The sequence below is a fragment of the Sitophilus oryzae genome, unplaced genomic scaffold (assembly GCF_002938485.1).
Source record: "Sitophilus oryzae breed Bouriz unplaced genomic scaffold, Soryzae_2.0 scaffold_1059_pilon_pilon, whole genome shotgun sequence".
NCBI lineage: Eukaryota > Metazoa > Arthropoda > Insecta > Coleoptera > Curculionidae > Sitophilus > Sitophilus oryzae.
In genome coordinates, this window is record NW_022145681.1 from 2,492,048 (window position 1) to 2,518,020 (window position 25,973).

The 25,973-nt window shown below is 31.3% G+C and overlaps 1 protein-coding gene across 5 annotated transcripts in view; it reads right to left on the reverse strand.

Annotated features, from left to right (window-relative positions):
• Window positions 1-25,973, reverse strand: part of LOC115876646 (unconventional myosin-XVIIIa) — a 375,213-nt gene that overhangs the window by 34,895 nt on the left and 314,345 nt on the right. For all 5 annotated transcript variants that reach the window (XM_030892502.1, XM_030892509.1, XM_030892533.1 and 2 more), the window contains one exon: window positions 3,069-3,158. In XM_030892502.1, the coding sequence (XP_030748362.1) occupies window positions 3,069-3,158 (90 nt within the window). The remainder of the gene's footprint in view (window positions 1-3,068; window positions 3,159-25,973) is intronic.

A 25,973-nucleotide genomic window follows, 5' to 3' on the forward strand; every position in this document is an offset into this window, starting at 1 on the left:
ACAGCCCCTATACCTTTTTTATTTTTTCAGATAAATAAACAAGATTTGGTGTGTTAGTATATGACATAAATTAGGATTGATTGACGTATTCAATAATAATTGTTTTTGATCACTTCCTATTTTACCGAAAATCACTAAAACATTTGATTTTTAAATGGCGCCTCCGGTATATTTTTACTTTATTCGATTGAAAATGACAGCCTGAATAGAATGACATATCATATGTCAACTTTTGACATTTTGACTTAAATAAATATTGTATTTTAAATTTGAATCTAGAGTGCAATGGCTGTGTTAAAAACAATAATTTTTAATCAAGGAGCCTTGAAAAATAGATTTCATTGTCTAATGTTTTTCCTGTTTTGTCCTTGCCGGTTAAAAGATGCCCAAATCGTATTTTTAATCATATCTCAAGTTTTTCACATGGAACAAGGGTGGCTGATTAGCATATTTGCAAAAAGCATTTTTTTACGAATAATTTGGTACCACACGCTTGGTTTTTCGAGTAAAACTGTCGTTATGAACAGCATGTTACAATTTCAAATAAACCATATGCAAAAATGTCAAAATTTGACATATGATATGTCATTCTATACAGAGGGTCATTTTCTACCGAATAAAGTAAAAAAAAACCGACGATGACGTTTAAAAATCAAATATACGTCAGTCAATTCTAATTTATGTTATATACTAACATACCAAATCTCGTTTTTTCTATCTAAAAAAAATTATAGGGGTGAGCCACTCTTGAGACGCACCCGCTATAAAAGATTTTGGTTTGTCAATTAGAAGACAACCAATTTAAAAAAAAACTAAATATATTGTTTAAGATATTTTAAGAACCAATATTCCGTTTTTAATGAGTTTGGGGTTGTCTATGTTTTATTAAGTTAACATTTCTATCACTATCACAAAGAGTACAAGAAGAGCGAAAACTGTCCTCATCCTACATAAATTCTAAAAAAGATCTTTTTATTATTACCAAGAACAGTAAAAGATTGACTGTTCTTGATTATTTACTACATGTTTGTCTCTTATAAAAACATTTCACCCCGAATAGTTTGAGAAAAAATGTTTTTTCTAATCTAAAAAAATATTTCTTATCACATCAAGCATTAAAATCTAGTAGGCGATAATAATCTACATGGCAAAACTGTGAGAATTGTCAGTGCGAAAAATTATTTTTGAATATAATCTTCTTAATTTTTAAATTAATTAATGTTTTTTAATTTATTTTTATTGTTGCCCTCTAACGGACAAGTCAAGTAATTTTCTATAGAAATAAATTGTACTCAATTAAGTTACTTCGATTCTAAAAATATGTAGCAGTTCTATGTGCCCGGAATATTGGAAATTGGGATTGTCGCGCCTCGGGTCGTCTCGGCGAGTGTGTACTTCCAGTATTATTGGGGTGGCCCAGTCTTCCAAAAAAACTCTATAGCTTCATTCAGAACCTCGAAATCAGTGGAATAAATTGGTAGTTTCAATTAGTCGTAGAAGTTTGTTCACCTAATTTTAATGTAAGTCTTCAGAACATCATAATTAGTGGTAATAATTTTCAATTAGTAGAAAAGGTTAACAAACTTTTGACTTTTCTACTAATTATACTTCAAAATTTGCGAGGAATGTCATTTTGGCGTTTGATTATCACCCGCCAAGAAAAATTTTGGTTAGAAATCAAAAGTTTATTGTTTTATAAGCTAAATATTAGGATTTCTCTATGGATACAACAGACTACCGCAAGCTGTTACTAGGATATTTTATTAATTTCAATTGTGTTTTTTAGACATTGTGAATGATCGTAAACTAAAAAGTATAAAGTGTAATTGAAACCATTAATTTATTCCACTAATTGGGAGGTTCTGAATGAAGCTTATATCTGTTTTTTCCTTCAATAATTTGCGTCACAAAATTTTTAGCACATCTATCTTCATACATCTAAAGTTCTCATTTTCAATTTTAAGTTAATATTTATTATTTTAAGTAGTTTTCGAGTTTAAAGTATTGTATAGTAGATGTGTTTTAAATATTTAATAAACTTTTTTCTTTTTCATTGTAACATTTCGTGATAATGCTGTAACTCAAATGTATTTCAAAATTTATTTTGAAGATATAGTACCCATTGTAAGTATTGGTGTCAAATCAAATATATAATTGACACTTTAAAATTCAAACTCGTATACTCTAGTAACTCAAATAATATGTAAATATCTAGCGGTGCGTAAATTAACGTCCACATTGTTGCCATATCATATTTATTATCATATTCTAAAATGATAATATAATTTATTTAAAACATCGAAAATAATACTAATGTGTCCCACCCTTAAAAGTTTTACAAGCAAAGCCACCACCATTATACTTTTGTTTCTTGTTTATGGTATTTTGTGCCTGAATAAGCTCTAATTGTTATATAATTTTGCCATTAATATTATCTTAGCAACTTTTAGAGAGATAAGACATTAAAAATAAATTGATAAATGTAATGTGTAATAATTTGTCGCAAAATATTTAATAATAATAATATTAAAAGTGACAACATCGTAGCAAACAGTAAATTAAAGGCACGAGCAACTCGATAAACGTGGCTTTATGTCACCGGGTTATATAGTGTAAGTGTACCTCTTTAACTTGATGCATATTTATTACGTGCGTTCTTAACAGGCGACAATTTGACCACATGAACTTCAATTGGATGATCTAATATTCTACACCAACATATTAAAAATAAAATTGCATGTATTAGGGGTGTAAGGTGTAATATCAAAAGCAGCAAACTCCACCACTCCTCAGTACCCAGATTCTAAATTTTATTTACAATTCTATGACTCTATTCCAAGACTATAACCAAGAATTTCAATGTCAAAACAAATAAACTAGATATTTTTGGCACATGATTGTGGTATGATGGACCAAATATTTTTGCGAAAAAAATGTCTTCCTTTTTCCCAACCTTTCCGTTACAAACTATTAATTACATACGAAAGCGAGTACATACAAAAGATAGTAAGTAAAAAACACTATATTTTTAATTAGGAAAATGCATATCGTATCTTGTATCTCCTTACCTTAGCTTCTAGCTTATCATTGTCGTGTTTCAAAGATGTTCTCTCGTTGTCCAATTTCTGGAGCTTGATTTTTAAAGATTCTAGCTCCTCCTGCAACAAAAAAAATGTTATTGAACTCTCGCTGTACATCAGAGAAGCATCGCAAAAAATACGTCATTCACTTGACGTATAAAAACGGGAAACAATCTTGAGCCGTGGATAATTACTAAATTGTGCTTTTCCTTTTAATAGAATAAACAAGCCCGTTTTGATTAAATTCCGGTAGTAGACGTTTTCTTTATAAAACAACAAAGTTTCTGAAGGAATTTACAACAAAAAGATAAAAAAAATACTTAAGATTTTTTATAAATTATTTGTATTATTACTTGCATTACAATATATGATTAAAAACGCCATTAAATTATGTAACTGTATTATGTGTAAATTAGACAGTTTCACAGACTATTGCATTCAATTTATATGAATATTGTGTTTTGTTTTTATGTACGATTCATAAGCAGATAAGTGTATTGAAACACGGACATTTTATACCGTACGATCTAATTTCATGGACAGGTTGGGATTGAATAAAAAGTGAATAAACTCAAGTTTGTGAGTGAAATAAACTAAAAACAATCATCCTTAGTAAAGGAGAAGGGGTTTCTGCATCATCCACACTGTGAAAGATGCCGTGAAGGATGATGTAAACCAACTAAGAAACATGTAAAATAACAGCCGCTAAAATGTTTAAAACAACAGGTCTGTTTTTTCTTCTTTAAACCGATTTATTTCTGTTTTATAGCTGTTGTTTCTTGTTTAAACCTCTTGTTTTTAGCCTATTTTACATGTTCTTTGTTGATTTACGTCACCTTCCACCGCATCCTCGAAAATGTGGAAGATGCAGAAACCTCCATCTCCCTCTACTATCCTTGTTTATATATTCTCATCCCGTTCGCCGTTTCATAGGTAGTAAGATGTCTTCTTCGGGAAGTTATACAAAGATTATATAATGACGAATAATGACGAACAATATATAATAATGTCACACCAATACCCTTCACAATACTAAACACAAAAACTACGACAGAGAAGCTTCTGGTAATTGTTAAGCAAAATTCATAAATAAAGCTGGACTCTTTATAGCTTTCACTTTTCACTGAGCCTTTACTCTGGATGAATCATCGGATCGAGAAACTATTCTTTCATACTTCATCATAAATTCTTCATCATTTAGTGTTCACCTTGGAAGAAGCAAAAATTAGAGACAATTTACATAGTATATCACTTTGGTTGATTTCTCCATCATGTTCATTAAAAATGACAAATGTAAACGATTCTTAAATTTAAGAGTTAAACAAATTATAATGAAGTTAAGAACGGTCCAGAAAAATAATTAATTTTAATCAGTCATCATATCCGGTTTTTATTAAAACATTCAGATTAGACTGTGTTTTTAATAATCAAATTATAAAATAAAGTTTAAGTTTTAATTTTCTTATATAATCTACAGTTATATAACATCTACTTATTAATAGATATCTGTATTTAGTAAAATATACCGGTTGGTCTCAAAAGTGGCTCACCCCTATAACTTTTTTATTTTTTCAGATAAAAAAACGAGATTTGGTATGTTAGTAGGTATATGACATAAAATAGGATTGACTGACGTATCCAATTGTTTTCGGCGACTCCCTGTTTCACCGGAAATGACTACAACTTTCGATTTTTAAATGGCACCCTCGGTATCTTTTTACCTTTTTGTTTATTACTTGAATAGAATGACATATAATGTTATTAAAACAAACTTGCTTAAAACAAAATTGTAATTTAAATTTGAATCTAGAGTGCCATGGCTGTGTTAAAAACAATAATTTTTAATCAAGGAACCTTGGAAAAATAGATTTGATCATCGATTGTTTTTACTGTCTCGTCCTGGTCGGTTAAAAGACGCCCAAATCGTATTTTTAATCATTTTTCAAATGGAACGACGGTGGTTCATTAGCATATTTAGAAAAAGCATTTTTTACGAATAATTTGGTCACTTGGTATTTCGGGTCAAATTGTCGTTATGAATCGCATGTTGCCATTTAAAATAAACCATATTTAAAAATGTCATTTAGTGAGTGTCATTTTCTATCGAACAAAGTACAAAATACCGAGGGTGCCATTTAGCAATCAAAAGTTGTAGTTATTTCCGGTGAAACAGGAAATGACCAAAAACAGTTGAATACGTCAATCAATTCCAATTTATGTCATACAATAAAATACCAAATCTCGGTTTTTTATCTGAAAAAATAAACAAGTTATTAGGTTGTAAGCCACTTTTGAGACGCACCCGGTATAGGCAATACTATTTCTGAGTAACTAATTTTCGAGTTCGGTTAAACGGAATCAACATCTCAAAAAGCAATCCTGATATAGAGCCTTTTTTGAAAACTGGATCCCTGTATTGTGGTGTGTTACCCGGTAGTATAAAATGTATCTATAAGCATATCAATTGCATATGCAAAATGTAGTAAAAATAAACATAAGACTCGGACGCAACTTCCGAAGCCAGTTTTTAACTATGCTATCGACTTGAAACATTATCATAACTTCATTCTCAAAAAATACTTAAGAGATAGATCAGTACTTTACAAACTTCCTTCGTGTTCACGATGAAGTTAGTGATACATCTAATGAATGTTTCCCATTAATAATTTATTAACAAATTAGTACAACAGTTCTTTATGTAGATGCGACGTCAGTATTCCCATCAGCACGTTGAATTAATTCAGTCTACAAGATCACTTGGTCTTTTTCCGTTTGATCTTGATTTCAGACGACTAGACTCAATCGCATTCCCGCTCTATAAGGTTAGACGGGATGATAGATAATTCAAGTCACTTCATACATAAACATATGCATACATTTTGAATAAATTTATTTGCTTCCGTTAAGTTTGTTTCATCCTAGAAGCATGTCCTATATAAATAACATAAAAGCTTGATAACAGCTAGTATATTTTTTAAATCTTAAATATACGATTATACAATTTTCCAATGATCCCAAAAATAAAAAAATTCAGAAGAAGACCAAACCTGAGATGGGATCATGATATTAGGAAATTAGCAGGGATAACTTAGCCAACAATAGACAACAATGGGCCCAATTACAAAGAGAGTATCTAAATATGTGAGGGAGGCTACACCATAATCCGATGTTTTTTAACCATAGTAAAATTTTGTTATCTATTATCTAGACTAATATATAAAATCCTTAAGTGACTGACATACTGATTAATCACGATCCTGCTCAAACCACTCAACGTAAGAAGCTCAATTTTGGCATACAGGTTGATTCTAGGGTGTAGAGGTTCGATGAGAAGGGACTTTTCGAAATTCCAGTTCCAAGAGGGTGAAACCACCCCTCAAATATTACAATATTTTTTATTTAAAAAACGGTCAAGTTTCCGAAAAAACGCTTTAACACGTATATTTTATTTTGTTTTTTTACATATTTTAAGATTTTTTAAAAATGTGTACAGGGTGTTTCGAAAAATCTGGTCATTGATTAATCACGATCCTGCTTAAAGCGCTTGACGTAAAAAGCTGATTTTTGGAAAACAGATTGACTTTAGGGTGTAGAGGTTCGATAAGAAGGGATTTTTCAAAACTCGAATTCTAAGGGCTAAACTATCCCTCAAATATTAAAATATTTCTTATTTAAAAACCGGTGAGTTTTTTCGGAAAAACTCTTAAACACGTATATTTTATTTTGTTGTTTTACATATTTTAAGATTTTTATAATTTTATACAGGGTGTTTCATAAAATATGACCATTGAGTAATCACGATTCTGCTTAAACTGCTTGACGTTTAAAGCTGATTTTTGGCAAACGGAGTGACTGTGGGGTGTAGAGGTTCGATAAGGAAGGGTTTCTCGAATCTCAAATTCCAAGAGGGTGAAAACGCCCCTCAAATATTACAATATTTGTTATTTAAAAAACGGTTAGTCTTTCGGGAAAACTTGGACAAGCATAATTTATTTGTTTTTTTACATATTTTGAGATTTTTTAAAAAATCATACAGTGTGTTCCAAAAAGTTGGGTAATTTCTTAACCACGATTTGCTTAAACTGCTTGACGTAAAACGCTTATTTTTGGCAAACGGATTTTTCGAAAGTCAAATTCCAACGAGATGAAACTACCCCTCAAATATTACCAAGTTATATAATAATATCGCCATATTGTTTTTTCGCATGCTGACATAAATGTGAGAAAATTTTATCCAGTTTGTATGTTAATGGAAATTCTTGCTTTGCTTTATTATCACCATTACAAATGATTAATTCGACAAGAACAAAGTCGCTGGTACACGCTAGTTTTTAATATAAAATTCAATTGAAGTGATTAAAAAGTACTCCCTCAATACAAAATGAAATGCAACGAAAATTACTTTAGATTTTTCTATTTTTATTAAGATCGTTAAAAAATACGTTTTTATGTGGGATTATTCTTTATTACCCCAATATTAAATTTACTTTTATAATTTTTACTACTAGAAATTAAAACTTAAATTTTTATAATTAACAGGTTACTGCCATTTTTATCGAAGCACTAAACACTACCAAAGTTGTTTGGATGTGCGAGGCGTCCGAGGGTTCGAGGTTAGATTTGCATTTTGTGGATTTTGCGTTTGGCGTTAAATACTTTTGTTTTCAATTTTGTTTTATTGTACCCTCTTTATTATTTTTGCAATGAAGGGTGTTAAAGTTTGTTTTGTGAAGGGCTGTCTAAATAATTCTGAAGGCTTTCCAGAAAAAGTTTTTATAACTGTTCCTTTGGATGAAAGCCGTCGAAGAGCCTGGTTTGAAGCGGCAAGACAACAATATGTCAACAAAAGTACGAGATTTTGCTGTGAAGATCATTTTAACGTAAGTTCTTTAAGTTTTATTTTACAATTTTATTAAATTTATATCTACTTTAAAATACATTTAGAAAAATGGTTTTTATTCACATTTGTACCTGGGGGCAAACCGTGACACTTTTGATAGGTGACGTCAGAGATTGCAAAAGTGTAAATTTGAAATTCTTAATATTTATTTTTTTTTTTAAATGGGATGAAATGTGCGTGGGTAATTAGTGTTTTTATAATTTAAGTATATTATATTAATTATGTTCATATTATGTAGTTTCAGTAAATATAAAGACAGCTCTCTTAGAAAACACGATCTCCATTTATTATAATTACTTGCATAGCATAATTATTCCATGATCTCTCTATATCAATATACCTCTAAGTATTATTTATTTATTCTTTCAGACTGTGTTTCGGAGGATAAATTTAATGAGGACCGGAGTGGAGGACTCTATACATCCGTAGTCTCTAAGTTGGTAAGTTGACTGTTTAGATTAGATAATTTTTTCTTGCATATTTTTTTATTTTGTATCTAATAGCAATTTTGTTCCTATTTTGGTTAGGCGCAGAATTCCACCAAGGTTCTGCTAGACAAGAAAAGAAACAATGAGTATCTTACATACATAAGTTCTGTTTGGTCAATTTTTATTGACCTTTATAATAAGTATTATAATTACAAACACGCATTTTATTAAATTTATTAAAGTAATTGTATTATTATAAAAGTAATTGTAAATTCACTATAATAAAATGTTTTAATTTGTTGTTACTCCATAGTAATATCCCAGTAACATGACAAAAAGTTGGCGATGTTAAAAGATAAATTTACAATAAACAATGAAATAATATGAGATACACAATTTTTAAATAAAATCACAAAGAATAATGGTGAATATAAAGATATACAAATTAGCTATACAGCATTTTTGGAAACGAGTTGTAAAACTAAAGAACGGATGGTAAATTTACTACAATAATCTGTGGCAAGAAATAACCCTCAATATTGTTATTAAATTCACAAATTATTTTTTTCAGTGTGTGATGAGATGAGTGATTAAGAATTATCACTGGCCTAAATATTAAAATAATTCACTACAATGTTTTCACCGCCTTTTAACTTATTAAATATTATTTAATACAAAGATCAGATCGGTAAACTACCCAAGCTGACCACCTAAAGCAAAACCGTTTACCCGCTATTTATTTACCCATCCTGCTGATACGATAATGGCCATCTTTTTTAAAGTATTCCGTATGAAACACGTTCCACGCTCGATCAACCTCCATCACAAACGATCACACCAAGTGACTGGAGGAGATACGAGTGCAATTGTCGAGAAAAGTCGACCCGGTTAGATAATCTCAGGGGCAGCAGTGCGAACGGTGCTAAGCTGTTCGTGCACGGTTTGCATGACGGGCGATATTATAAAATGACGAAGGACTTACTGTATCGTGGTAACCTGTTGCGGTGCGGACAGGCGTAAGTTGCAGGTCTCCGGTCGAGATAGGAGAAAAGATAAAATGATACTGAATGACGTAAACAGAATTAAGAAGACTGCAATAATGATTTTATTTCATATATATGTTACGGTTAAGGTCCGATGACCGGTCAATGTCGACATTACCCGGTTAATCTCGAGAATAACACAACAAAACAACCTAAAATAACCTAACCCAAACATTAATATGTTTATGTCGACATTAACCGGACATCGGACTTTAACCGTAACATATATATAAAAATCGCTTTTAAAAAGTCCTTCGACGTTGTGCGATGCCTAGTCGCCATTGATTTCGTTCATTCCAGTCTCCGTCACGCAGATCGCTTGAACTCAGCGCCTTCTTGACATCCTCTATACAGTTTGTCCTTGGTTTTCCCCATTCCCTTCTCTTTTGTGGAAGCCAGTTTAGTGCCTTCTGAGGCAGTAGCGTATTGTCCATCCTTCTCACATATTCACACTGTCTACCCATTTTGTCCCTGATTGTTTCTTTTCGTACTCTATCCAGCCTTGATGTTCGTGCTGATCTCTTTATCGCGTCCATTCCTACCGCCAGTAATTTTCTTTTGTTATTCTCTGTTAACCTCCATGTTTCCGCCCCAAATAACAGATTTCTCTTGATTATCGCATCATAAATCCTTAGTTTTCTGTCTTTGGCTATTTCGTTACTCCAGAGTATATATTCAGACATTTCATTACATTTCTGGCCTTGATTATTCTCGAGCTTATTTCGTTGTCGTCTTTCCCGGATTTATCAAAGGAAACGCCTAGGTATTTGTATTCGTTACATGTTTGTATGTATTCTTTATCTAGTTTTTTTGCTGTGTCGATCCCATTTTTTGCTGTGTCGATGTTTTTGTGCCGATCCAATGCAGAGATATTTAGTTTTTGCGATATTCATCTCCAGTCCCCAAACTTGGTATCTTTACCAAGATAAGATACCATATTTTATTTCATTATAAGCTATATATTGATGATGTAAGATTTGTGTAGGCATAAAACAATTTTCAGCACAAATAGTCATTTGCCTAGGGTAGAATGTAGAATGTTTAGGAGAGGAGTTAATCACCACCACCTTACAGATCTATTGTGTTCCCCTTCCGCGTTACTTATAACGAGCTTAGCTCATCATACAGTCTCAGGGCTTTAACAAAATCCAGTATCTGAGGCGGCTTTACAGAGGCCAGCTCTCCATCCTCGACATCAGCCCTACCAAAGTTCATAGCACGAACGGTCGTCGTCTCGGCGCACACAGTGATAAAGTATTCTGACTGTGGTAATAATTAAATTTGACTATTTGACATTGAGGTTATACAAAAAAAATTTGACAGGCGTTTTTTTCGTCCAAAAATTTTAAATATGTTTTTCTCAAAAACAGTTAATGTTAAGTATAGAGTGTGTAATATCAAAATTAAAATTAATATTAAAATATTACAGAAAATTTAAGTACGTAATAAAAAATGGGGTCCCCATCTAAAATAAGAAAGTTGTTAACTTCTGTTATTTCCGGAAGTGCCGCCATATTGAAAATATTTTTAATCGATAGATCTCGTTGTGAAACAATGATGTGCAAAAAATCTCCACTCTATACAGGGTGGTCCAAACTGTATTCCGGAAACTTCGGCAGTATATTCTGCAGATAAAAATAAGTGAAAGAGTTCGTATAAATGTATGTCTTAAAACCCTTAGTTTCGGAGTTACAGGGTGTAGAAGTTTTATTTTTATTTCGATTTTTTCCAAATAATTTCTGAAGTAACGTCAATATTTTGATGGAAATTGGTGTTTGGGAGTTTTTTGATATGAGAAATTTAATTTTGATGTCAATATGACTCATATTTGTAGGGGGCGCCACCTACATGTGATTTAACTGTTTTGAAGATTTATAACTTTTCGTCCGTACCTGTATAGAACTACTGAAAAAATATACATATTCGTGATTTTTTACGTAAAAAATATCTCTTGGTAAAAATTGCTACGAGCAATCGTGGTGAAGATATTTTAGAATGGAGATAGTCAATACATGTCATTATTGACAAAAAATAAACACATTGAGTAGATAGTTATTTCACTGAAATGATAAATTTGGAAACTTTATTTTTTTAAATTAATAATAAATTTTTCTTCGAAAAAGTGAGGATAACCAGTTTTTGTTGAACTTTTGAAACGAAAACATTTAATTTTTTTTATTTTAGTCTAATAACTATTTAGTCAACATGTTTAATTTATGTCAATGATGACAGATATTGATAATTTAGATTCCAAATATCTTGAGAACTGTTACTCGTAGCGATTTTTACCAAGACACCTTTTTTGCGTAACATTTATATTTTTTTACTCAGTAGTTTTCTACAGGTACGGACGAAAAGTTATTACTCTTAAAACCAGTTAAGAAACATGTAGGTGGCGCCCTCGACAAGTAGGAGTCATATTGACATCAAAATCAAATTTTTCATATCAAAAAACTCCCAGACACCAATTTCCATCCAAATATTGATGCTACTTCAGAAATGATTTAGAAAAAATCGAGATAGAAATGAAACTTCTACACCCTGTATCTCCGAAACTAAGCATTTTAGGACATACATTTATACGAACTTCTTTACTTATTTTTATCTGCAGAATATGCTGCCGAAGTTTCCGGAATACAGTTCGGGCCACCCTGTATATTGTAGTTCCCTAGAAACTTCTAATGCACGCCTGGGACACCCTGTATAACATGTAGGTATTATTTATAGGAGTATGGTAAAGTTTTGCAATTTTATGTTCAATAAAATGATTTAAAGATAATTTATTTTTAAGAAGTTATTCCAAAGTAAAAAAAAATCAAAATATTTTATTTGAAAATAGTATATTTTTAAATAAATGACCACTTCGTAATTGACAATTTTACCATTTAAAAGATGGTACTATTAAATATCACAATATATACAAAATGGTGAAGTGCTAAGCTATGTATGGTTTGTTCAAATTATTTAAATTATAATATGGAGTGGAAGCATGGATAATGAAAGTACCAACTATAAATAGTATATTAAAACTTTCGAAAAGTGGACCCTACGACGCGCGACGAATGCTGAGAGTGTCCTATGTCCACAGTGTGAGAAATGAAGACATTCTCAGAAGTTCGGTCTCGAAGAACGTGAACTCTTCGAAATCATCAAGTAGAAAGAAATCGGCTATTTAGGACATAAATTACGTAAAAAAAAGCTATTACATTCAGCGTCTAATTCTCCAGAGTAAAATCGAGGGAAATAAAATTGGAATAGTCAGTTTCAGTTTAAAAGATATTCACTATTCATAGAATTGTGACTTTGTATATTACACAATTATAAGTTCTTTAAAAGTTCTCGAGGAAATACTTTTACCAAACCGACATCGACATGACTAAACTGAAATGGTCCATTGAGTACAAAACAAAATAGAACAAATCATCTTCAGCTCTCGGCAACCTTATTGCCACAACATTTCACAAAGAGATACTTTTATCAAACCGTCCTCACTGAACTGAAATGGTCCAGTGAATATAAATAAAGAAAAAAATCATCCTCAGCCCTGGGCAATCTTGTTACTAGCCCGTCATTTTTCCGCGCAGATGCTCCGTAAACCTTAAGGCCGTTTGGTTTCTGTACGCTTCTAGTCGTGATGGTATTTTTCTTGTCTCTGTCTGCACTTGTTCATGGCTATTGCCGTTGGCCATATCAAACTATGGTACATTTACCAGTACCATATATACACTATTCCTAGAGCTACACTAAAAATAGCTGAATGAAATTTATCAAATTCTATTTTTACTGTATATACAGCCTTAATTAAAAATGAATTAAAAGAAACTGTGTATATCATTATTCGGGATACCGCTAGTTTGAACTGACTGTTACATATTAGTTTACAAAAAACTTTAAAAATATATGTTTTCAAGAGAATATTCAAGAGCATAATATTATAGCATTTATGAATAAAACATCCGCATAAAATATACTGCAGTAAAGTCTCTGTTTACCAGTATACTTTTTGTGTCTTGGTTAATTTATATTTCAATTAATAAATTAATCTGCACTAATTATAATGTTTGATTTCTTTGCGAATTCTTCTTTAATTAATAACCACTTCAATAAAAACGCCAGATTTTGAAATTTCAATCTTCTGTTATTCTGTCAAAATTAATGAAGTCTTCTGTAAAGTTAAAGAAGTTCTGTTAAAATTAATTAATAAAATACAAATTGCTAATTATTAAAAGAAATACCTAATATAAATTTGTGATTTTAGTTTTATATAGAATATACCCGGCGAAGGAGAAAAAAAGGTTGAGTAGATTAAACTTGACTTGTAAAGAGTTCGACTGGCAATAGAAACCAATGGATGGCTTCCAAGGGTTTCGTTAATAATACGGATTTTGTATTATTAAACAATTTAATATAATATTATATGATTAAACAAAGAAGGGCGTCACAGTTAGCTTGGAAATGAAGATCGTTGTTATTTAATATGTAAAATACTATAGTAAATGGCAGTAGTCGTCATTTCCAAGCCAACTAAACGACTTTTTTCGATCATACCAAATATTCAGTACCTATAAAAGAATTTTTATTTTTTGTCGCTTATTCTATGTTTAACACCGAATACATTTTCAATAAATAAACGCGGATTTTTCATCCAAAGATATTTTCTTCAAAAGTATTTACACATATTACATATTTCAATATGGCAACCACTGCCGCTTTCAGTTCAATACCGTCTTCGATATGCCTTCGCTAGCCGAATTAGAGAAAATGAGTGTTTTATGCGTTGGCGGCAGAACGAGCAGAGGCTCCACCGTACAGCACTTGAGACACAAGGGGAAATCAAATCAGCATTGTCATGAATTTGTCCATTAGGTTGCTATCTTCCCAATTCTTTCAATCAACGGTTTTATGTAGAAAGTGCCTCTAGTAAAAATCTATTATAAAAGGGCAAGATTAAGAAACTAAGACCAAGACCGAGATCAAGAAGGCAGTCCTTGTGTTGGTCTTGCATTTGCTCATTACTAAATAAATGCAAACAATAAGGAGAAAAGAAATTACACCAGCACAGTACAGATAAATTAAGAGTATAAACAAACAAAACAATCCTTGAGTTTTTTTAAAAATTAGAGGCCCCTTGTCACTAATAATTTAGAATTTGCTCTTTATCATCCTTAATAACAATCTTACAAATACAAAGAGAACCAAACAGCTGAAATAAAGAGACGAGTAAGACTGGCCTAGGCAGCATTTGGAAAATTAAGTTACATATTAAAAAACCAAAAATATCCACAGTACGTCAAAACCAAAGTATATAATCAATGTGTACTCCCTGTACTTACTTACCGATCCCAGACCTGGACACTGACAAAATCAAATATGGATAAGGTAGCAAAATCTCAAATATCTATGGAAAGACAAATGCTACATGTAAGGCTGGCAAATAGAAAAAGGAATGAGTGGATCAGAGGAAAAACAAAAGTAAGGGATGTTAGAAGTGAAATAGCAAAATTGAAATGGAAGATTGCCGGTCACAATGTCAGACAGAAGGATGATCGACGGAACAAATGCATCGTAAACTGGAGGCCCTGGGAGAATAAAAGAAGTAGAGGAAGACCTCAGATGAGATGGGCGGACGATCTAAGGAAACATGCAGGCATAAGATGGATGAGCAAAGCGACAGAGGGGGAAGAGTGGAAGAGATTGGGGGAGGCCTATATCCAACGATGGACTGAATAGAGAGGCTGAATAGATTGATAGAATCACAATCTTAAGATTATATTACGCTGTACTAGTACTGTTCGGGTCGCTCTTAGGAGTCGGCTAAAGCGAGTCTGTGGCCGAAGGAAATAAATATTATATTTCAGAAATCTGCCTAAGGCTTAGCCCGATCCTGTCGTGTTAAGCCACACCCAAAATTCCAAACACACGTGCTTTGACTAAGGCTTGACTAAGGTTTGAAGAGCTTCAGCATTTGCCATAAAATAGCGAGCAATTTGTTACAAAACCATATAAATTATATATTACTGTAATCACAAAGCTTCAATCTATTTCCGTATTGTAACGGAATTTTAAATTATGTCTTTATTTTCGAGAAAATTTAGTCCAAATATAAGGAATATTTTGTTGATGTTTGACTATCAAAATCTTAAAAATAAAGAAGTTGTCTAAAAATGTGCTACAATACGGATATAGTATAATCCTTTATCTTTAATTTCCTTCTTCATTTATGTAAAAATACCGAGCCAGTTTTACGTAAAACGTTAAATGCCGAACGCGTAATTTGCTACTTTTTCGGACTACTGAAATGGACTCTTAAGATAAATAAATACAAATTCATATAACTTTAAACATCTTACTATGTCGTGACTGAAACGATTTTTGACACACCAATAACCAAAACAAATAAATCGACCTTCGCTTCGGGCGAGATGGTTATTGAACGTCAGATTTTCAACGCAGATGCTCCGAACGCTCTAAGCCGTTTGGTTTTGTCCATTTTTAATCTCGATCCTGTTTTTCCCTCCACCCTGTTACTATGTGGTTTTTGCTGTTGGCCATACGAAACTATCAAAGTTGCAGAAGGATGCGATAATATGGAATTATAGTAATTGCCACAGAGAATAATGAGATGGAAGTAAATATTATTTGCAGGATAATTTTAATTGCACATTAACTTTTAAAACCTATAAATTTTATAGATAAACGTTGAATTATTTCATTTCAACCTGATAATACATTAAATAAATACGCGAATAAATATACCGGGTGTTTTTCATAAGTGGCTTATCCCTATAACTTTTTTATTTTTACAGAAAACTAGATTTGTTATGGTAGTATACGACATAAATCAGGATTGATTGACATATTCAATTTGTTTCCTGTTTCACCGGAAATGGCTACAACTTTTGATTTTTAAAAGGCACCCGCGGTATTTTCTTATGATATTTTAGAGAAAATTACATTCTGAATAGTATGTCAACTTTTGAATTCTCTCGCTTCCTGTTTTACCGGAAATGACTGCAACTGTTGATTTTTAATTATTTTAATTTAAAGGTAAATCATATTTTCCTCATTTTCGTAATTGTTTAGATATCTCTGTCGAATAATTTCTTGACTTTTTGGACAGACGTTAGATCGGAACATCAATTAGTGACAAACAACTGTCAATGTCACTGTCAAAAGATGCAGTGGCAAATGTAATAAATTTCGTTTTCGGTCGGTCATACTGTAGAAAAGAAAAAAAAATAAATCTCGGATATTTGTATCTAATTTAATAGTCGTTTGTCCACATTTGAATAAAATATGTGTCCACTTAACCGTTTGCAGAAAGTTATTTGGTTCAAAGTAAACAAGTACAAGTTGCAATTTTACCGACAAAAACTTTTTTGCTGTGACAACAGCTGGTATACGCCGGTAAGTCGGTTCATTTAAAAATTCTAACACTTTAAATTTCATGCAAAATTTATTTACCGTTACAGAGATTTGAAGAACGTTATCTTCGCTGATTGCATTTTAACATTCTTAGTATTATATCAATATTTCCCTTTTAGAATTTGCGAGAAAAGTAAAGATTTTTTCTTGTGACTTCTAAAAGAAATATAATTTTAAGTAAGATTTTTAAATTTAATATATTATTTGTTAAAACAATGAAAAATAAATACCAACAGTACGTTAGAAAAGGAATTAGTATGATCCAACATGGTCTCATTGTGATTAGATACCATGTGATACATGGTCTCATTGTGTTATGCATAGTAATTGTAAAAAATAATATCACAATACACTTACTTGTAACACAACACGAGTCAGAAAATAATCATAAAAAAGATATTATAAGATATAATAAAAAATAGAAAGTAGGCCACTTTAGAGCCCATTAGATTTTTTCTAATTTTTTCTAAATTTAATCTACTAAGTAAGTTGCCACAGTAGCAACATGAGGTATATTATATTTTTTAAATACAAATTTAAATATATATAAAATGAATTTATTGAATGAAATTATTTTGCTTTAACTTTCATTAGTTTTTTTGATTATACAGGGTGAGTCTTAAATACGTATAGTAATATTTTGGGCTGGTAGATCTCAATAAAAGAAACATAAAAAAACAATATCTTTACTGTTTTTCAAACAAGTCCAAAATACCTGAGTTATTTTACTTTGAAAATTAAAGAAATATATGTAAAATCGCAATTTTTGGAGCTTACTTAACCGGGTCTCACAATGCAAATTCACCTCAAATATCCATTTAGTTGGTCATTGGCAAGCACTCTCTCATTGTACATGAAAATAACAAAACAAACATTTACTGATCTAGATAAAATTGATAGTTAAATAGTAAGACTCACCCGGGGGTACTCCGCCCCCTAGCCACTGATTTATTCTATTCAATATATCCCATTCCATATTTTCCATCTAATTCAAATATCATTCGGTTATATATTGGTTAATCATCTTCAACAACTAGCTAGTGTCACCTGAAATAGTATAGGGGCTTCCTCCGGACGTAAATCTGCCGCTAAACAGATTCGCATCCCAATCGAATAGGCTAGGGGTACCTCACTACCTCAACGCCGCATCGTGTCAATCGAGAAGACAAGGGAGACCTCAAACTCTCAAGACCAACCTCGAAGGCAAGAAGTCACAAGAGGTTTTCTTCTGGTCAAACGACCCGTTGCCTTACAGTACTTGCAACGTTTATAGTCAAAAGACTTTCAACCCCCAAATATCAGCTCTATGACAAATCAAAACACAACAGCCGGCCGGCCTATCAACTACTGATTCGGCTCCGGCAAGCTAAGCCTCCTCTTACATCACAATTTTACCGGATCGTAAATATTTACATTACTTGCCAATGAATCATACTATTTTCTCTAATCGACTTTCAAATAGAGTGTTTTAGCATTACTAGATAAATAAATAGAGAGTTTCCGAATTATAAAACCATTATTATAACCAAATTATTTTCCAAGTTTTATATATATATATATTGTTGCTCATATTTTGGGAGCCACTGTTTTTTTCTGCGTTTTATTTTTTGTAAATTTAATCTACTACCAATGTTGTCATAATATCAAGATATTATGTTTTTTTTACTAAAAGTTAAAAAAAATCCATTTTTTTTTCGAAAAATACCAAATTTTTCAAAGAAAAAATGTTTCGCGAAAAAAAACCATAGACGCATTTTAGGGTCGAAATATAACACCCCTAAAAATATTTGTACTTTTAAAGACTCACCCTGTATATAAACCTAATCTAAAGTTATTATCGTTACCATACTACCGAGAATTGCAGCAAAGAGATAACAATTTAAATATTTTTTTTCCATTCATCAACAGAATCGCTACAACAAAGCATCATTGATAGTACAAAAGAAACTACTGATATTAATTAGTTTTCGATCGATTCTGACTTGCACAACAATCTCTGATGCCCGTTGCAAGATTGCATAGAGTTATGGGCTCTTCCTATAAAAAATTAAACTGCGTATTATTGGCACGTTGTCGAGTCTAATTCCTCCAGCAGAGCTCAAACTATAAATTCCAAGAGCAACTAGATAATACAGCAATTGCAATCGATTGCGAGCTGTTCACGATTTTACACGGTACGTTAAACAGGAGCTTTAGTGGATTGGGAATAATTTTATGTTACTATCAGAGTAAATGTTTTTTTTTAACGGAACTAGAACATCTGGTACTCGTCGATGAGTTCATGGCGAGTTGGATCATTTTATGTATTATATTTTGACAAGTAGTTTTAATTGAACAGTTTAGATAATTTTGTAGTGCAAATACTTGTGTTTGCAATATAGGCCAGTCAAATAAGATTTATTAGAGGGGTCACTTAGAAAAAGGCACAAAAGAATTTTCCTAGTTTTGCACGGTTGCTAGTCCGCCACTCGACTTAGGAGGCCCAAAAGATGGTAAAATTCTTGGACTTTTTTCAGATTTTCGCCTGTATCTCCGAAACGTTGTCTTCTACTGAACATTTCAGTATTAGATCAATTAAAGAGAATTAAATTCGCTGTTGAGTATACTTTCATTTAATTCGGTTCAGTAATATGGCTAAAATCCAAAATTGAAGATTCGTAATATTTACCAACTTTGCTGAAAACGTATTAAAATGACATTAAAGTGTCCATCGCATGGAAAACATCATTCTAGTTAGAATAAATACAACTAAATTTAAAAAACATCAAATCGTAGGTTTAATGTTTAAGTTAAATTTTAAATTTCAATCAAATACATGCCGAGAAAATAAAAATATGCCTTACACCTCTATATGAAATTACTTAAAAAGTGGTATTATAGATAAATATTAATTGCGATATAGTTCATTCTGTTGAGAACCTGACCTACAAGAATTAGCTGAACTGGGAAATGACGAAGGCGTGCTTTGTCAACCACCGCTAGAAACATAATCTTGAAACCTCCAGCCTATTCTACTCTTTAGTATTTTAAAGATTTTGAAGGATATATTCCTTCTTCAAAGACGGTTTCAATTTTAGCTATACTACTGAACCGAATGGAATGAATGTGTACTCATTCGACAGATAAGTTAATTAACTTCTTAACTCTTTAATCTACCTAATACTGAAATATTCGCTAGATCGCAACGTTTGGGAACTATAGGCCAAAATCTGGAAAAATGTTGGGCCTCCTAAGTCGAGCGGCGGTGGAGCATCTAATCCCTCTAATTTGATTGGCCTAATAATGTTAATAAGGATAACTTACCGTTCAAGTAGGTTAATTTCTTGAAACGATTCGGTATTTGGCCATTAAAAGAAACAGTAGAAAGCATTTTGAAATTGAGTTGGTTGTTGGCATTGCAAAATATTGAGTTTTTGTTGAGCTTTAAAAAGAGCGAGAGTGGGAAACAGAGAACGAATTAGCAAATTACGATGAACGGTTCTATTAAATACCTTAGTATGCCAGCAGGTAGTTTTGCATAATCAATTGCTTCACTGATTTCCTATTTCGAGATAAGATAGTTCTCGTCGTCAACGTCAAAACAACATAAACACGAGCTAGCCAAGATCTAGCATGTGACATTTACTTATACATAAAAATATAGCAACTAGAAATAGGTTTATGAATTTGCATAGATAAATATAATAAAAATACAAGATATATCAACTTGGCCGACGTGGAAGGTGTGGCCATAAACTCGATTTATTCAGAAAACATAAATATTTCAAAAAAGGAGAAATAATAACTCAGTAGCCTTAACCTGTACCCACAAGAAAAGGTGTTCGATTCGGGACATAAAATGGTTTGTTAGTGTAATAAATAAAACCGGTTCGCCAATAAATGTCAATGCAAGATAATTACGAAAGATACTATCAATTACGATACGAAGCAAAAAGAAATTATAACAAATGAGATTGTTTCAATCTTGTTAACGTAATAATTATAAGTTAGTTAACTGTTTTCAATTAAAATATATTCCGCTTGAGCACAATATCATCAAATGTTTCCAATATTCATAATTATTATTTGTAACATATACAGCGTGGTCCGAACTGTATTCCGGAAACTGTATATAAAAATAAGTAAAATAGTTGCAGAGAAGATACAGGGTGTAGAAATTTCATTTTTAATTCGATTTTTTCCAAATAATTTCTGAAGTAACATCAATATTTGGATAAAAATTGATATCTGGGAGTTTTTTGACATGAGAAATTTGATTTTGATCTCAATATGACAAATACTTGTAGGGGTCGCCACCTACATGTGTTTTAACTGGTTTGAAGAGTAATAATTTTGTGTTTTGAAATAGATAACATGTTTTCTCTTTATGGCATAGTGGCTGTGGTAATCACTAAATTTGACGTTTAGGCTATACACATATTTTAGATAGGCAGTTTTTTGTTGTCCAAAAATTTTAAATATCTTTTTCTCTCAAAAACAAAATATTAGGTATAAAATGTTTAATATCAAAATTCAAATTTAAGAGAATTTAAATATTTAATAAAAAATGGGGGCACCAATTTAAAATAAGAAAATTTCTGTCCACTTCCGGTATTTCCGAAAGTGCCGCCATATTGAAAATATTTTTAATCGATAGATCTCGTTCTGACACAATGATGTACAAAAAATCTCCGATCTAGATATTGTAGCTCTCTAGAAATTTCTAATCCACGCTTAGCCTGGGACACCCTGTATATCATGTCTACAATAACTTGAATAAGTAATAAAATTAATTGAGATAATCGAACATGAGTAACGGTAACTATTTTAAGCACACCTTGAATATATTCTTTAGTATTTTGCATAATACGATGCTAAGAAAGGAGAAAGTAGAAACAACTTAAAAAGATTTATTTATTTCTTGAATACACAACACCGATTTTATTGCTTGTAAATTATAAATATACAAAGGAGGTGGTGATTTTTTTTGTCAAAGGATACCGTAAAATTTATTTTATTGTTATTGTTTTTATAAATTTATTTTATATTTATTGCTGCATATAGGCCTCCTCTAAGTTACTGTGACCTTACTTCTTTGTCTGATGGTATTATTGGATATTCTATCGTTTTTGGTGATTTCAAGTATTGCTATTTGGCTTACTCTTATTCTCTGTTGTCTTTTTTTGTTAATTTCAACGTTTCCGTTCATTGTTCGGACACTTTTATTTTCAGATTTCATTGAGTGTCTAAGGACTAGGTTGAAAAGTTTAGGTGCAATGGTGTCTCCTTGTCAAACTCCTCTGCATACTTTCCAGTACTACAGTCGAGTATCTCTGGCAGAAAAAGGAGACGTAAACTTTAAATATATTTTATTATAAAAACCTGAAAAATGTATTAAATATTTTGTAGTAATTTCTTCAAATTCTCACGATTTCTCTGGTGAACGCGTACTTATCACTATACTATTATCACCGGCACCGGCTGCGGCGCAACAATAGCTGTTTCTGTTCTCATATCTCTCTCGTATAAGCGAACGCAAATACTATACAGTGTATAATATATTTCTTTAAAATGTCTTGACATGAGGCAGGACATTCTTTAATCAAAACATGGCAATTGTTAGAATTTCACTACTTAAACGTATCATTCGTTGAAGAAAGTTGTTTCCATGTTTATGCTCTTTCCGTGTAACGATTGTCTCGTTAGGAATAGGAATCTGTTTACTGTTACATAAACAATTTAGTAGTGTTTCCTTATTAACCAGGTTTACATAAATACAAACCATTAGGAAACATCTTCAGGTCGATATCTTTATAAGTGCGCGTTCTTTGGGATTCCTAAATATTTACCGGTTTCGTTTATGACTTGGACAGGTGAGTAAGCGAACGGGTAAAGCAAATGAAATATATAGAGAAAGACTTTAGACTTTATTTATTTAGGTACTTTAGACAATCGCATCGTTTTCACGCTAAATACAAACATCACATTATTTATTATTATAGTAGTATTGCTAGCATACTAAATGCATAAACCTTATAACGCCTATAAACATTATAATCCGTCTCACAGGGCTGTACAGAGCTATAACAGAGATAGTGAACCTATGGCACGCATGTCAGAGCTGACACGCGAGCTCATTTTTAGGAATACGAACCTTCAAAAACAAAAAAAAACAGTGTGTGCACTATGTGAGCATATTTGAAGTGAAAAAAAAAAATGTTCAATTTATTTCTGTAATCTGTACAGGGTGAGTCAACGATAGAGTAAAGTCCATTATCTCATTTGTTTCGAGCTTTACAAAAAAAGTTTAAATATAAAAGTTGTAGGGAAGGTTGAGATACACATTTTAAAATTATTATAGAGTATACAAGGTGCTTCAAAAAAGTATGACGGATATAACATATGTTTTTTTAAATGCAACACCCTATTTTTTATTTTATTTTTAGATTCTGCGTAAAATTCCATAACTTTTTTGTACATAATGTAATACCTAAAATTAATAGTTTTTGTAATATTTCAATTTGTTTAAACAAATGTTAAATTGCAGTGTGGTAAAAAATTGTCAGTGGTGCCATTGTTTCTGAAGTTGGTGTACTAAAATTTGGTAGGAGAGTTTTATAGAGATGAAAAAAAAGATATATATAAAGATATTTTAGTTAAATGATACAGGGTGTTCAAAATATATTTATGAATTTCAACTACTTAAAATTAAGAAATTTCAAATTTTTAAATGGTACACCCTATATATTATCATTTTTTCTGATAGATTTTACAAAACCCTTCAACTTTTATTAAGTATGTCATATACCTATTTTTAATAGTTTGCGATCTATTCCAATTTTTTCTATTTTTATCCATATTTTTAATACAATTACCCTATAAAATCATAGTTACCATGACAAAATAAACTATTTATTACTTATCTTTAACAAGTAGCTTAATTTTTAATAATTGGTTACAATTGGTGGTATTAGTTAAGGTTAATTAACTTTACTCAAATAAACTAAAATCGCAGTCGTGAATTTCTTAGTGTATTTCTATATTACGAAAGAGGCTACTTGGATTTTCCGTCACGCGTCGGAGCGAATAGTCACAGATTAATTTACTAGATTGCCTAATTGTTGAAGACAACTGATATAGGAATTTTCTTCGACATACAGTAAAAGTTTTTCTCGTAGTAATTCTGGTTTATAATTCATTTGGTAAAGCCAATATTACTACTGCCGCGAAACCGTCCCATTACACACTGAAGATGTTTTCTAGATAATCTACATCTATTCTTATAGTACTTAGCAAAGTACTCTATAATATATAGTACTAAACCAAAAAATATATTTTTCTTGGCTTTTTCGTGTATGTCAGTCACATTGAGTAATTCATTTCAGGAAAATCTGTAACTATTATCTCTACAATTTATACTTATTACAACAAATTAAACCGAAATTCAAATTTTGTTCATAACTTACTTAACAGATTTTATAACAGAACAACAACAGAAATTTTTATAATTATTACTTTTGTCATGGCAACTATGATGTTATAGCGTAGGTAATTGTATTAAAAATATGGGTAAAATAGAAAAAATTGGAATAAATCACAAACTATTAAAAATAGGTATGTGACATACTTAATAAAAAGTTGAAGAGTTTTGTAAAATCTATCAGAAAAAGTGATAATATATAGGGTGTACCATTTTAAAAAAATTTGAAATTTCTTAATTTTAAGTAGTTGAAATTCATAAATATATTTTGAACACCCTGTAGCATCTAACTAAAATATCTTTACATAGGTCTTTTCTATATCTCTATAAAATTTTCCTATCAAATTTTAGTTCTCCAACTTCACAAACAATGTCATTACTGAAAATTTTTTATCACATTGCAATCTAACATTTGTTTAAACAAATTTAAATATTAAAAAATTATTAATTTTAGGTATATAACATTATCTATAAAAAGTTATGGAATTTTACGCCGAATCTAAAAATAAAAAAAATAGGGTGTCCCATTTAAAAAAAGATATGTTATATTCGCCACAATTTTTTTCAAGTACCCTGTATACTCTATAATAATTTTTAAATGTGTATCTTAATCGTCTCTACAACTTTTATATTTAATATTTTTCTGTAAACCTCGAAACAAATGACATAATGGACTTTACTCTATCGTTGACTCACCCTGTACATTTTCTGTTTCCTCATTCGCCAACAAATTTTGTAGAAACCCGCCCAAAAACACACTTTTATGCAAATGCCTAATAATGTTAACACTGAAGTTTATTTAAGAAGAAAAAAAAATTGAACCTAACCAAGAATTCGTATTTATAGTGGTTTACAGTAATTTTATTAAATAATACGAATATTCTCGTTGATTATTAGTTTGAAATAAATACCCAATGAAAATGCGAGTTGCTTAACTCTAATAATTCCAATTCTGAGCTAACAAATGACCTATATGCTTTATCTGGACCGTTATTCAGAAGCTACAAACCTATCAGTACACATATTCATGAAAATTTACTTCCTAGCACTTACCAGAGGATATTGGTACACAGGTACAGTATCAAGTTTATTACAATGATTTTCTTAACTTTAAATTAAATGTTTTTTGATGTTTGCGCAATCCTTACCACTTTTTCTCGCTAGCTCGCGTGTCAAGGCCATGTCGTGTCAAGACTGTGGTGTGTCACGTCCTTGAATTTTACGCCTATCGCGCGTAAAAAAGTCACTTCAAAAATGTCATAACGGCCCGAGTTGGTTATTAATAATAATATTATTACTTACGTATTTAAAAGTTAATTCTGAAACAAAAGGAGAGGCACGTATAGCCGCCCATATTAAAATATGTTAATAAAAAGTTGGTAGGCAGTTCTTTTAGTTTCAAAGTAAAGGAATTTTTTCAATTTTAGTTCGCGGTTATTTCCCTATCCGCCACCTGGGGTAGCGTCCGATGGAAGTTTGGAGTTCTCCACACGGATTTCCTCAAAACGGACTACGGAATTACGGAATATCTCCAAAACTGCGACTTTGACTGATTTTGATGTTATTACAAATTTTGTTGCAAATATTATTCCTAATCTTAAATTGAAAACCGCGTTTCGCTAGCTACTGTAATTTTGG